At 40.1% G+C, this 14917-nt stretch overlaps 1 protein-coding gene across 1 annotated transcript; it reads left to right on the top strand.

The window, feature by feature from the left end:
- The first annotated feature begins 7693 nt into the window (after window positions 1-7693).
- On the top strand, window positions 7694-14417 carry LOC113640348 (myosin regulatory light chain 2B, cardiac muscle isoform-like). Its single transcript, XM_027142809.2, has 7 exons — window positions 7694-7824; window positions 9661-9747; window positions 9998-10073; window positions 11115-11219; window positions 11300-11378; window positions 12378-12426; window positions 14150-14417. Exons 1-7 carry the CDS (start codon window positions 7822-7824, stop codon window positions 14252-14254), a joined length of 504 nt encoding a protein of 167 aa, XP_026998610.1. The 5' UTR covers window positions 7694-7821; the 3' UTR covers window positions 14255-14417.
- The last annotated feature ends 500 nt before the right edge of the window (window positions 14418-14917 follow it).

Genomic DNA, 14917 nt, shown 5'->3' with positions numbered 1-14917 from the left:
GCACACACACACTCTCATTCACTCACACACTCACACACACTCTATGGACAATTTTCCAGAGATGCCAATCAACCTACCATGCATGTCTTTGGACCGGGGGAGGAAACCGGAGTACCCGGAGGAAACCCCCCGAGGCACGGGGAGAACATGCAAACTCCACACACACAAGGCGGAGGCGGGAATCGAAAAATATCTTAAATATAATATTATGCAAATTCAGTTCATATTTCTATTCACTAGATTAAAGGTTTTATTTAACCAAGTATAAGATTCATTAACCTGAAATGTATTTCCAGAAAAAAAAGCCAATACATTTTTAAAACTGAAATGAGTAAATTATATATGAGAAAGAAATATTTCTTATCTAATAATCTCATTCTCAATGAGAAAAATTAAATCCCTTCTTTTATTCATCACATCTTCTTCTTATTTGTCTTTTTTTTCCCAATGAAAATGTGTAAAAGGAAAAATGCAAAGAACAAAACAATAAATAGATAAAAAGTAAGTGCTGAGAACGTAACCATTGAACGTTTTGTAAAATCCCGGGCTAAGTTTGCGCCTCCACGTCTGCTGTGATTGACTTGTTATACGTAGCGAATATTTATTATGCATTTATTAAACAAATCAAGAAAATATGAGCAACTCCCTCTGCTGGCTAAAACCAGCTGGGTCTGAGGTACAAAAAGCACAGGCTGAGCTGGTCAATCTGGTTGATGGAAACATTTGAATATCAACAAAACAGTAAGGCAGTTAGATAGTCAAACATTTATTTATTAAGTCATTTAGACAAGACTCAGGAAGCGCTAAATGAATTTACCTTCCTGTAAAGATGGTCTACCAGTTTGACCAGCTCGGCTTCGGTGTGTTAACAACCGATAGCGATGTTTGTTTTAGCAAGGTAATAAAGACTTGTGTTCGAAGCCTGAAATACCAAAACAAATCACCTTCACTGTAATTAAGAAGGAAGGGAGTTAGCTAAGTTAATCAGTCAAAAGTCCAAAAGAACAACAGAAAACTGCTGTCACTCCCTTGCTAACAAAACCAATGGAATAATAATCCACAAAGAAAAGACACACAGTCCTTACAGGTATTTTCACAATAACAGACGTGCATAGTTTACTCGTGTTACAAACATGCTATATACAGTAAGTGACCTATTTACGCTTCTTAGCCGCGTAGACAGTTTTCAATAATAACATTACTGTAAAGCAGGGCTCTCAAGTTTTGAAGACAGGCAAACATGACCCCCCCCCCCCCCCCTAAATAAATAAATAAATAAATAAATAATATTAGGGGCATTGTTGTATGAAGTATCACTGACCGCAATTTAACCAAATACTTAAACAAATATTTGTTTATTTTCCATTTATTCATTTGTCTGTGTGCGCATGGGTGTGTGTGTGTGTGTGTGTGTGTGTGTGTGTGTGTGTGTGTGTGTGTGTGAGAGAGAGAGAGAGAGAGAGAGAGAGAGAGAGAGAGAGAGAAAGAGAGAGAGAGAGAGAGAGAGAGAGAGAGATTATGACTGGTGGTGTTTATTGTAAGTGTTTGTCGCCTTTTTGGATTCCTTTATCATTTGTAATGCTGCTCCCATTTAAAACAGTTCAGCACAAGCCCAGACGTTTTTAGTGGCATGATTGAGGACAATGTCCCGTCCAGAGACAAGCTGATTCGTGTTGAGGTTTTGTTCAAACCGACCATCTAAAATACCCTCTCTAATGAATGTTTTTTTTTTCATTGGTCGTTGCGTTAAATCTTACCCAGATAGTGCTATTTTCTGATTGGCTATTTTCTCAATGCGTGACACTTGACAGCCCTGGTAAAGCAACAACAAATACATACATCATACCGTACATACTTAGAAGACACGATGCATTCCGCTCATACTATACTCGTTAATCGACCATAAACATTTTCGGTACGACAGAGACGGCGATTTTCCGAGTGATCTTGTAACGGTCTTCGTTTACTGTATTTAAAAATGCGACCTAATCATGCCATGTTAAAAAACAAAACATAGTGAAAAAAAATCTCCACACATTAACTAATTTATTGCCTGGGTGAACAAGCTAATGCTCATCGACGACCATTAGCGACGGCTAATTAAGCTTGATAATGTGCTTTTTTTTCTTCTCCTCTTTGCTGTGGCGGTTATGTCGGTTAACAAATTCACACATTCGATTTCAATAAATCAATTCAAAGTCTCTTTCCTAACTTGATGTTATGGTTCGATTGAAATCCGAACTAGAGGTCTTCTCGGGTCTAAAGAAATGTACCCGACCCGAAGTGACCCGAATCACTTTTTGCCTGAACCCGACGTGCATAATTTATTATTTCTTTTAAGAACGACCCGACCCGACTGGACCCGGATGTTGCGTAACTCTACACTAAAGTAACCGCTACAGCGTGGATTCAAAATTGATTGACAGGTCTGTTTCAACGAGAATTAGCTTAGCGACAGCCACACGTCGCCAGCCACATGTCGCAAACGGTCTTGGCAAACAGAGGAGAGGTTGGAAAAGGACTCGAGTCGATGCACACACACGAGATACAGTAGTTCGTGTCTTCTCGGGTCTGTTCGGTAAAAACACATTCATTTTAAATTACCCGAGACCCGATGCCGCTATTATTAGTTTTCGGATCTAAGTGTACCCGTGAAGACCTCTAATTCGAACAGAAAATGAGCTGTTTGTGCTAGTTAGCGTCAATCACTAAAAAGCTAGCATGAAATGTATGAAACTACTGAAAATACACAGATATCAAGGAAGTGGGGAAAATCTCAACAGATTTCTTCAATTCTTCAAGAAAGAAAAGTAGAAATTGGTCAGTTTACTCAAACTAAAAGTACTAGAAGGAAAACATACGATCTTTCACCGAGGAACCATCTGGGTCCTCATCTCTAAAACGCGAACTAGCCGAACGTACATAACTAGCTGCTAGTTAGATTACAGTTCGATATTGTGTCTCATTTCTTTTCTGTCGAATCGCGTTATATTTTAGATTTGTTCGGGATTAAGCTTCTTGACTCTAACGGATGCTATTAATAAAAATAAATACACCTTATGACAAGTATACTGTATGATTGTAGCCAAATATAGTGATGTTTGAGTACAGAGTTCAGAAAATGCAAAGAAAGAAAGAAAAGATAGTTGTAGTGTAACATGTACTGTATATTAGCTGCCATGAGCTTCTTCACCACACAAGATGTTACTGCTGTCTTTCCAAATAGCTGTTAAGGTTTGGCTTGTCTTTCTCCCAGGGGTTGCTTTCTTTCCATCTCTCTCTCTCTCTCTCTCTCTCTCTCTCTCTCTCTCTCTCTCTCTCTCTCTCTCTCTCTCTCTTTAAGACACTCATATCTCCTGCCAGTGATTTGTTCTTCCAGCCCACCGATGCTTTGCGTATCCCCCACTTCCCCACGCTCCTGCCATTTCTGTCTCCCTGGTGGACGCCCCCATCCTCCATCCCAGACACCCCTTGCTTCACTGCCTCCTCCTCCTCCTTCTTGTCCTGTCTTATCTTGCTTGTTTTAATCCAACGTTGCCTCTCAGGAGGCCAGGCCTAATTTTAAATAGCTTTTGGTACATGGGATTAAAGTTTAATTATGAGGGATGCCGGACCTCTCAGAACAATCGAGGAATTAAAGAAATGGGGCATGGGAAGTGCACTGGGTCCTGTCTCTGTGTGTATCTGTGAGAGATGATGTGTACGTGATAATCTGTATTAATGTTTAAGGCCTACATTATATTTCTGTAAGATGATGGAGATCAGACATGTTCATGGTTATGTATGCAGCTGAGGCGCCACTCAGTGGTAGCTGAATATTATTACACCTAATTTTATACTCTGTTTGATTACGGAAAACCGTGTACGGGTAAAAACCTTAATTTTTTTTAGTCTGAATATATTTCACAATTACAATGATTCATTTTCTTATGCTTTAATTCATTTGATTATAAAAAAAATAAATGCTGAAATTCGTAAGCATTAAATTCAGCAGTAAAACAGACTTAAGATCAGAAAGTAACCTCAAAACTAATATACATCCTGATGGACAAATAATCCAATTTACACTAAAGCGCTGTTAAATTCTCAGATCTGATTGGTCAGAAGCTCTGGCTACATCTAATTCTTTATTGTTTCTATGGTAACAACTTACACAGGGACTTGTGGTTATGTTATGGTCCACAGATTTAAAAGAAACGTCATAGTTGTTGATATGGTTAGAAGATTTCTGTCATTTTTTATTTACCATAACTTGATTATTAATCTTTTTTTTTTTTAGATTAAATATCATATTTCACGTGTAACGGTCAAAGTTTACGTTTTTGTGATGCAGTATTCAGAAGTCTTCAGCACAGACAGCTTTGTGGTTGGATTTTTTTTTATAAACAAACAGAGTCTGGTGTATGCATGTTCTCCCCGTGCCTCGGGGGTTTCCTCCGGGTACTCCGGTTTCCTCCCCCGGTCCAAACACCTGCATGGTAGGTTGATTGGCATCTCTGGAAAATTGTCCGTAGTGTGTGAGTGTGTGAGTGAATGCGAGTGTGTGTGCCCTGTGATGGGTTGGCACTCCGTCCAGGGTGTATCCTGCCTCGATGCCCGATGATGCCTGAGATAGGCACAGGCTCCCCGTGACCCGAGGTAGTTCGGATAAGCGGTTGAAAATGAATGAATGAATGAATGAATGAATGAATGAGTCTGGTGTAAATCTGTAGGACGCAAGCTGAGGTCCTATCTGATGGCTTGAAAATGACCTAAGTGCTGTGGAGTCCTGAATACGGCATGCAGCAACACGTGAATGTGCTATATATACATCTAGTAGCCAAGTAAAAAAAATAAAAATAAAATGACATGTAGAATACATTTACAGCATTTTCTTTCTTTCATTCATTCATCCTTAGTAACTGCCCGGTCAGTGGTTTAAATTAAACTACTGGATTGTTCAGATTATAAATATTGTAGCCTGGTACAAATCATGATAATAATGATGTGAGCCAGATTTAAATAATAATAATAATAATAATAATAATAATAATAATATTAATAATAATAATAATAATAATAATAATAATAATAATAATAATAATAATAATAATAATAATAATAACAATAATATTAATAATAATAATAATAATAATAACTGTCAGACTGTCAGAGTCAGAGTTCAGACCATGCCTACTTTGGGTGTCAATAATAATATAGATACAGTTCGGTCAGAACAACAAGTACAGACAGTGTCACTGCATTAATAACACAACATCAACAAAAGCTTCTCACAAAAGTAGCCTGATTATAAATATGACGAAACAGTAAACACACACAATGTTGATCCTTCTGACACCAGGGTTGATATATGATATGTTAATAGTGGGTCCAATTTTACACACACACACACACACACACACACACACACACATGCGCGCACACACACACACACATGCGCGCACACACACATGCACATACATGCAGATCAAACATGAAGATCACAATCTTTGAAAAAGTTAATTTCACACACAGACACACACAGACACACACACACTCACACACACACTCTCACACAAACACACACACTCGCACACACACAGACACACATTCACATGCAGATCAAACATGAAGATCACAATCTTTGAAAAAGTAAATTTCACACACATACACACACTCACACACACACACACACACTCACACACACACACACACACACACACACACACACACACACACACACACACACACACACACACACACACACACACACACACACACACACAAACACACACACAAACACACAGACACACACACACTCTCACACAAACACACACTCACATACACACTCACACACACACAAACACACACTCACATACACACTCACACTCTCACACACACACACACATAGACACACACACACAGTCACACACACATAGACACACACACACACACAGTCACACACACACAGTCACACACAGAGAGAGAGAGAGCCCGGCTGCTGCTAACCCGTTATAAGTCACCTCATACATAATGCCAATAATGCCCCAGTCTATATTTAGCCCCTGACCCCATATTAGGCTTACTCCTCCACCTGTCCAGGTTGTGTTCTCCTGATAGACGCCATCGTTTCCCTGCCAGCAGCCAAAAAAGTGCTCTGTCTGTCTGTCTGTTAGTTTTTTTGTGACAACTAAGAATAAACGCAGCACGGCTCATGTTAATCATTCATTTCTCTCCCAGTTTAGACGCAGACTCAGTGATGACATAATAACGACAGCGGTCTGGGTCACAGAATCAAGTACAATGGAGTACAATCATTTGCTCCATCCATTTAAACCTCGTTTACTACGTAGCATCTGGCTGCACGTGGATCAGCGCTGGAACGTCTGAGCTCTGGTCTATTTCGGTCGTCAATTCGTGGAAAGAGTTTAATCTGAAGCTTAGTTGGGGTGACTATACCTCGGTTCAGGGGGTAAGAGCGGCAATCCGTATTAGACAAGCGCCCGTAAAGTTAAAGAAGTCGACCACCGAACATGAGTATGTCTTGTTTATTTCCACCATTTTGCTCGATCTCGGCTTTAACTACAGACCGACCCGACTTATTGGTCTAACTCCACCGTCTGAAGGTTTGATGTTGCCACAAAAATTTAAAAAAATACTGACTTTGTGTATTGTACGTAGAATTTGTCAATAAAACTCTGTAGAATGCCATTGGAGGTTTAACATATTTAAATACAGTAATCCTTTTTGTGATTAAAGGAAAGTGCTTGTCCTTAGGGGCAGTCGTGGTTCAAGTGGTTAATGCACCGAGTTGTTGATTGGAAGGTCAGGGGTCAAACCCCAGCACTGCCAAACTGCCACTGTTGGGCCCTTGGTCTAGGGGTGCTGTATCATAGCAGCCCTAGCACTCTGACCCCAACATCCTCGGCGAGGATACGCAAAGGTAAGCCTTCTACTGAGCTGTAATATACGTATATGTGGTCATAATAAAGGCTTCTTTGCCCCAATTTAATTAATACTAAAGAAAAACCTGCTAGCTGCAGAGACGTGAACTACACGTAACACCCACGTTATGTCGCTCTTTGGATTTAAGTCGTCCTATATACTGTATATATTTCTATCTAATATAAAACCTGTACATGTTAATATGAGGTGTGTGCCAATCTGATAAATTATCCCATGCAGTGGTGATAAGAATAACTCTTGGCTCTTGTGAACACTCATCGTCAGGTCACGCACCAGCCGGACCCCATGATTCGTGATGAATTACGTTTATCGAGCTGATGATTTATCTGAACTATGCTAACGTGCCTGACAATGAATAACAGCTAGCGAAAATCAGATAGCATGATAACCCATATCTCTAGCTACTTTTCTCTATCTTTGTACCTTAAAAAATATTTATAACAAACAAAAAAACATCACCTTGAAATTTTAGCAATTAGCAACAGTTCCATTCTAGCTAGCGTATACTATTCTGCATGGATGTCTGCTACAGTATGTGTTGAGAATGAAGGTTTTTTTTTTTTTCATGTTAAACTGAACTGTTTCCTCTGGAACATAAGTACTACAGAGTATTTAGGTTCATATATAACTGTCCTGACCCCTGGCTGTCGATCACGAACACAGCTCTCTGTTTAAAGAAGCCAAAGAGTCGCACATGGTCTGAATACCACACAAGGGCGCTTAGTTATTGCATATTTCCAAGCTAGGATCTATTGTCTAAATTTAGAGCAGGTATGCCTGGCCACCGCAAGTTTCGTATATAAAACAACAGCGCTAGGACTCGATTGTCTCCCCAGGCTTTAACCGAGTGTCTGCAGGATCTCAGCCACCGTCACAATGGTAGGATATCATTCAAGCTTCGGTTTTTTATTAATGATTTTATAGTGATAAATGAGCAGAAATTAATTAACGTTACGGATGCATGCAGAGGATCGTGGACAGTCACCATGTCAAGGTCAATTGCATGTCGGGTAATAAATTGCAGTGTTTACAGATTAGTTTAAGATGGTTTCACGCTTGGAAATTTATAAAGGTTGGGTGTAAAGTCACTAAGATTAAGGGTAAGGGTTAGTTTTGTTTGAAATCGTACGTAAATCTTATGTCAGATCATTTGTGATGATTGTGCTGAAAATTAACGATAAAATACACAATTAAAAAAAAGGAAAAATATTCATCTTAAGGTGGAAGAGGGATTATACATTTTTATACATATTAAAAAAAAAATCCAACCCTATTGCCTTTATTTATTTGTTGTTGTTGTTTTTTTTTTGTAAAATTCCATCTTCTTTTTATGATATGCTAAAATTCTTTGTGAAAATAAAAATATATAAATATATATGAAGAGATACAGACAAACTGAGCTTGATGTTAAAGACTTGTATGTCATTTATAAATCTTTTAGTAAAGCTGTGTGCTGAAACTGTTTAGATCGGCTAGCGTAGCGTGCGCTAAATCTAGCAACAACGCGGTTTATCCGCTACACGGCACCTTGGCTACATCTGCTCTTCTCTATCACTGTTTTGCAGCATATCACTCCATATTTTTTGTCCAGATCAAATAGCGGGTATTTTACTATGGATTTGTATTGAATGGCTTTAATTAAATTTTAATTATAAATTGACATATTTTCCCAAGCTTTCCCAAATAAACTATCTAATAGTGACGGTGCAATCTGTAAGGTATATACATTGTTAGTAATTCAGAAGAATATCATGTACATATACTTACATTCGGCAAGAGAAATTAATAATTAATCCTATTATAAGGATTTAACCTTTATTTATCAGTACATTGACTTTCCATTCCAACAGCGAATTATCAGATATTTTTAATGAATAATGAATAAACAAATGAATTCTTTCACAGTCCGATAAAAAGATAATCAGGACACTGTTAGCTTTCAATGTCTAACGTATCGGGATTCTGCTGTTTAGCTGCTGTCGAGCAGGATGATGAGAAATGAGTAGTATGAGGAAGAGCCACTTACTGTACTGAGGAAATCATTCATTCCTCTCAACAGTAATGCTGAGATAAAATATAAAAGTTAGGCTGGGAATAAAACAGAATTTTTAATACAACTAATAATAATAACAGCACATTATGAATGTCATTGTTTATTCTCTCTCTCACTCACTCATTTTCTACCGCATATCCGAACTTCTCGGGTCACGGGGAGCCTGTGCCTATCTCAGGCGTCAATGGGCATCGAGGCAGGATACATCCTGGATGGAGTGCCAACCCATCACAGGGCACACACACACTCATTCACTCACACACACACACACTACGGACAATTTTCCAGAGATGCCAATCAACCTACCATGCATGTCTTTGGACCGGGGGAGGAAACCGGAGTACCCGGAGGAAACCCCCGAGGCACGGGGAGAATATGCAAACTCCACACACACAAGGCGGAGGTGGGAATCGAACCCCCAACCCTTTAGGTGTGAGGCGAACGTGCTAACCACTAAGCCACCGTGACCCCCGTCATTGTTTATTTGAGGCATCAAAAACACCTGTGTGGAGTGTAACATGATGAAAAACACTGCCCCAGCCTATGAAAAAAGGCAGAAATATTTGACGTGTTATGTTAGGGATACGAATAAGAAAATTTGAATCATGCGTTTCATTTTGGAAGCCATAATGCTTTTAATAATCTCTGCTAATGTTCTTCAGTCACCCAAAAAGGCCAAGAAGAAGGAGTCAGCCAGCTCCAATGTGTTCACCATGTTCGAGCAGTCCCAGATTCAGGAATTCAAAGAGGCAAGAGCGTTTTCCTCATTCATCCCAACGTGTATGATATACGACATTTCCAAACAATACAAACCATAACTCACGGGAGCTTTGAGCTTAACAGCCGATTCCTTGTCTGAGACCAGACGTAGACTATAATCACTGTAATTTACAACGCACATGATGGATGGACTCTTTAAGACATTAGTCGTAGCACATTTCTTTGATATATAGAGAGCGGATGATGTATCTTGAGTTAGCATGTTGTAAATGCCTGCAGGCGTTCACCATTATGGACCAGAACAGAGACGGATTCATCGACAAGAATGATCTCAGAGACACTTTCGCCGCTGTAGGTAAACGCTCTCGGCTTCTCAAGTGACACTTCGTCGGGTCGAATTCACGATCGGGGTGCCATTCGTGTCCCACTCAGATTACATTTAAAAACACGGACGGACGTTAAAAGACAGATTAAATAAATGAAACGTATCTGCTTTGCTTTAGATAAACATCTTAAAACGGTAATAAAAAAATATAAATAAATAAATAAATGAATAAAAAAAACCCACCTCCGTTCCAGACCACTCTAACTACACTCGTAAAAATCAGATCATAAATATCATTGATTTCACTTTAATGCTCGAGTCCTTTTAACAGCACATGCTTGAACTCCCATTTTGATGAAAAATGTATATTTTAGTCCCAGAACTTTCATCCAACCCTGTTTTTTGGAACCGTTTGGGATCGTCACATAATATAATGTGCTAATGGCGTTAGCAATAAATGCTAGTTAACTACACATTGTGTATTTGCTAATTCTATGCTAACAACTCGACACTGTTACTCGTTTAAAAGCAAACTCGAAATGACAAAGAAAACTTGTAGAGAATGAGATTAAAGAGATTAAATTCATAATTTATTAGATTTTAGATAGATAGATAGATAGATAGATAGATAGATAGATAGATAGATAGATAGATAGATAGATAGATATTAGGTATAAGGGCTACATAGAACGGGGGCACAGAAGCCTTTATTATCACCACATATACATTACAGCACAGTGGAATTCTTTTCTTCACATACCCCAACTGAGGAGGTTGGGGTCAGAGTGCAGGGGCAGCTATGATACAGCGCCCCTGGAGCAGGGAGGGTTGAGGGCCTTGCTCAAGGGCCCAGCAGTGGCAGCTTGACTGTGCTGGACCTTGAACCCCGATCCTTCGATCAACAACCCAGGGCCTTAACCAGTTGAGCCAGCACTGCCCCCTCACAAATGGCACCCCGATAATGAAATGGAACAGCCCGAATTACAAGTTACCTCATGACAATTCATGAGAGCTTTAACTGACGGATGATTTGTGTTGTTTAAGTGTAGACATTCATGTGTGTGTTTCCAGGTCGTCTGAACGTAGGGAGCGATGAGCTCGATGACATGCTAAAGGAAGCCCCCGGCGCCATCAACTTTACAGTGTTCCTTAGCATGTTTGGGGAGAAGCTCAAAGGTACACTCCAGCTTCACGTATAATAATAATGATACATTGATAACTTTAATCCCAGATTATAACTAAGAAGAACATTTCAGGTACTGACCCTGAGGAGAACATTCTGAACGCCTTCAAGATTTTCGACCCAGAAGGAACTGGTGTACTGAAGGGAGACGAGTGAGTGATTCACTTTTTACTTAAGACGGGTTGTTTCTGTACAATTGGCATGTAAACCACTGGTCCATGACTGCGTTAACGGATGAATTATTAATGTGTTCATTTGTCCACTTGAACCCTTTAATATTATGACCACATTCTATAGCATTCCAACCTCAAAATGAATGGAATTACTTGAGATATATGAACATTAACATGGAAGATCAATGTTCATTCATTCATTCATTTTCTCCCGCTTATCCAAACTTCTCGGGTCACGGGGAGCCTTAGCCTATCTCAGGCGTCATCGGGCATCGAGGCAGGATACACCCTGGACGGAGTGCCAACCCATCACAGGGCACACACACTCTCATTCACTCATACACACACACTGTGGACAATTTTCCAGAGATGCCAATCAACCTACCATGCATGTCTTTGGACCGGCGGAGGAAACCGGAGTACCCGGAGGAAACCCCTGAGGCACGGGGAGAACATGCAAACTCCACACACACATGGCGGAGGCGGGAATCGAACCCCCAACCCTGGAGGTGTGAGGCGAACGTGCTAACTACTAAGCCACCGTGCCCCCCAAGATCAATGTAATTTGGCAAATTATTCACAATAGTAGCAAAGATCCTTTTGGAGACTCAGGAAACATGCATCAAAACATTACATGATAAGATAAAGAAAATGTAAGTCTTGGGATTTGGTATAAAAATAAAACGTGGTACCTGTTGTGAAAACCTAACAGTGCTCATCGGACAAAGAACATTATCCATACAGTGAAGCATGGTGGTGGTAGTATCATGTTCCATGTACCACAAAGGTTCTTTGTAGGTTTGAGCAAAGTTTAACATACCGTATAATGTCCATCCCGTTTATGTCCATTTTATTTCTAGGTTGTGACTCTACAAAATGTGGGATTTTTACAGGGAATGAATATTTATGCAACTTGCCATGAAATGACAGTAAATAATTCATGCTCCATGCTTGTTTTTTTTTTCTGTTCTCCTACAGGATCAAGTACTACCTGATGTCACAAGCAGATAAATTTACCGAAGCTGAGGTGAGCAACATGAATGTACTCTCGACAGTTCGCTTTATTAATTGAAATAATTAAATATTTGCAATTTTCTATGTCATTATCATTATTTTATCTGCCAGTTAATAGTTCAGACAGTGGATTTAATAAAACACACACACACACACACACACACACACACACACACACACACACACACACACACACACGCACGCGCGTGCGCTAGCATAAAAAGAAACACAATATTAGCCTTCCAACTGGTATGATCAGGGCATTATTTTCTCTCTCTCACCCTCATGCACACAAGAGTCACTCATTTTGTGTAGCAGCTTTCATGCACCATATATCAAAGCTTTGAAAATAAATGCCTGTGTAACACACGCACACACACACTCGTTCACACACACATAAAAACAAACAAGCCCTCTGTTCCCATGGCAGCAGTGTGCAGTAATCTGATGGCTGGCTTCCCATGGCACCCTGTTCTGACTCACTGATGGCTCCTGTGATTACAATAATCCATCTTCCTGTCAAATACCCCCCAAAACCCCACATAGGATAATGTGGGGGAGGGGGTAAAATGAACGAAGAAAAATTGCATAGGCACACTTTGGCTCCCACGTGTCCAGCAGATGAGCGACCATGCTGCGTTGGCAGGGCAATGCACGCTCGGGTAGGGAGGGGGGGGGCGTCCGCAGGGGCTTGTGGGCAGCGCTCTTGATCAGCCATGTGGGTACACACAGGAGACATGTGCTCACGCTCATGATCAAACACCGTGCCACTCGTTCCCCATAGGCGGATCCCGCTGGGTTTATACCGACATCGGTTTCAGCTGACGGGAGCAAGAAAAACACCCACACCCACATGCAGGCTCACTAAGGGAGGCAGTAAACGACAGAGAGCGAGTGTAGAGCAAGACAGACAGGAAGACACAGTGACCGGGTGAGACAGGGATCAGAGGTGACATAAAGAAATAAGTGGGTTTTCTTTCAGTACTGTAGCACAAGCAAGGATCTTTAAAGGTATAAAGTTAATTTCATTTATTCTATCGCTGTCACGGATAAGTTCAGTTCACACAACATACACTCGGCAACAGAGCGGTTTTACAATCCCGGGTACCGCTGTGTATCAACGATTCATTACGCTATCGGTAAAAAGGTGCTAATATACAGTGGCATTAGCAAGGAGCAAGTTAGCAAGTTCAACCAGGAAGCATCGTCAATACAGTGTACTCGCGCTTTTATACATAGATAAACCTCCATTAACAGCTCAAACTTTCCGCTCAGGACTCAGCTGTAAAATGAACACAAATGAACAGAAAACACACAACACACAACACACAACACGCTAACATTAAATTGCAGTGATGCTACAAAATGGTCTTGCTAGCATCTTATTATCATAGCGTTTATTCTATGCACTCATTCCTTTTGTCGTGTGATGTTATAGGTATTCCTACGTACAGTATGATCCTGAAAGGAAAATAAATAAGCAGCCTTGAGTACAGCCTACCGCTAGTCATCTCATAATTAGCTTGTGTACACGTTCTCATTTGCTCTTGTGATCATCCTCTGCTACAGTTGTATTTATTAATGGAAGAACAAGAATAGTATGAACACTCAATAGAAACCGATTAGGCTAGCGACTTGAGAATTGTAACCAAGCGATAAGTTGTCCACCACTTTAATTTTTTGTGCCCGTTAAGCATTTCAAACCCCATTATTTGCTTTATTCACTCCTCCCGCAGATAAATCAGATGTTTCAGATGTTCCCTCTGGACGTTTCTGGTAATCTCGACTACAAGAATCTCTGCTATGTGATCACACATGGAGAAGAAAAAGAGCAGGAATGAGGAGACCAGGGACTAAACTTTGATTTGCCATCACATTCATCAATGTCATTGTCATTGGTACCTTTGTTACTGAATATGGTCCTTGAGATTTGAAGACTAGAACAATGTATATTTGGTGCTGTAACTCTGAAGATGTATAAAGACATTTTGGATTGTACACAGACTCCATTTCTGGGAACAATTTATTCAAGTCTTAAGTCAAGTACAGTATTAAAGTCTTGTGAGCATGCCTGGGGTCAATGGCGTAAGCTTGATTTTGACATTGGTGGGGACATAATTTATTTGAAATTGGTGGGGACAACATTCCCTGTATTTTGTGCATAAAACTGTTGTTATAAGAATACTTCCTTACTCACATACCGGTATCCTGCATAATCACGTTGCATATTGCTTCATACAACGGAATATAGCTGCGGCCGACCTCAACACATTAGCGAGAAAGACAAAGCCAATCAAACAGCGACCGTGGGTTAGAGAGGCGGGACTCAAAAAAGGCAAAGGCCAATCATTTCAGAGTTACAGAGGCGGGATTCATTGCAGGGGGTAGATCTGTTAAACCCACAAGTTGCGCTATTTTTTACAGAACGCCATTGTAAAATATTTTTCAACTTGTTTAATGATTCCTGAATAAATGTTAACTGAAATCAGTAAAAAAGCACAAGA

This window comes from Tachysurus fulvidraco, chromosome 22 (assembly GCF_022655615.1).
Source record: "Tachysurus fulvidraco isolate hzauxx_2018 chromosome 22, HZAU_PFXX_2.0, whole genome shotgun sequence".
NCBI classification, from domain to species: Eukaryota; Metazoa; Chordata; class Actinopteri; order Siluriformes; family Bagridae; genus Tachysurus; species Tachysurus fulvidraco.
This window is presented reverse-complemented; position numbering and strand designations above follow the sequence as displayed.

Bases quoted from the DNA above. Each gene is read 5' to 3' on its own strand.
- LOC113640348 (XM_027142809.2), top strand. The intron at 9,748-9,997 runs GCAAGAGCGTTT...AAATGCCTGCAG, and splicing joins AGATTCAGGAATTCAAAGAG to GCGTTCACCATTATGGACCA. The intron at 11,379-12,377 runs GTGAGTGATTCA...GTTCTCCTACAG, and splicing joins GGTGTACTGAAGGGAGACGA to GATCAAGTACTACCTGATGT.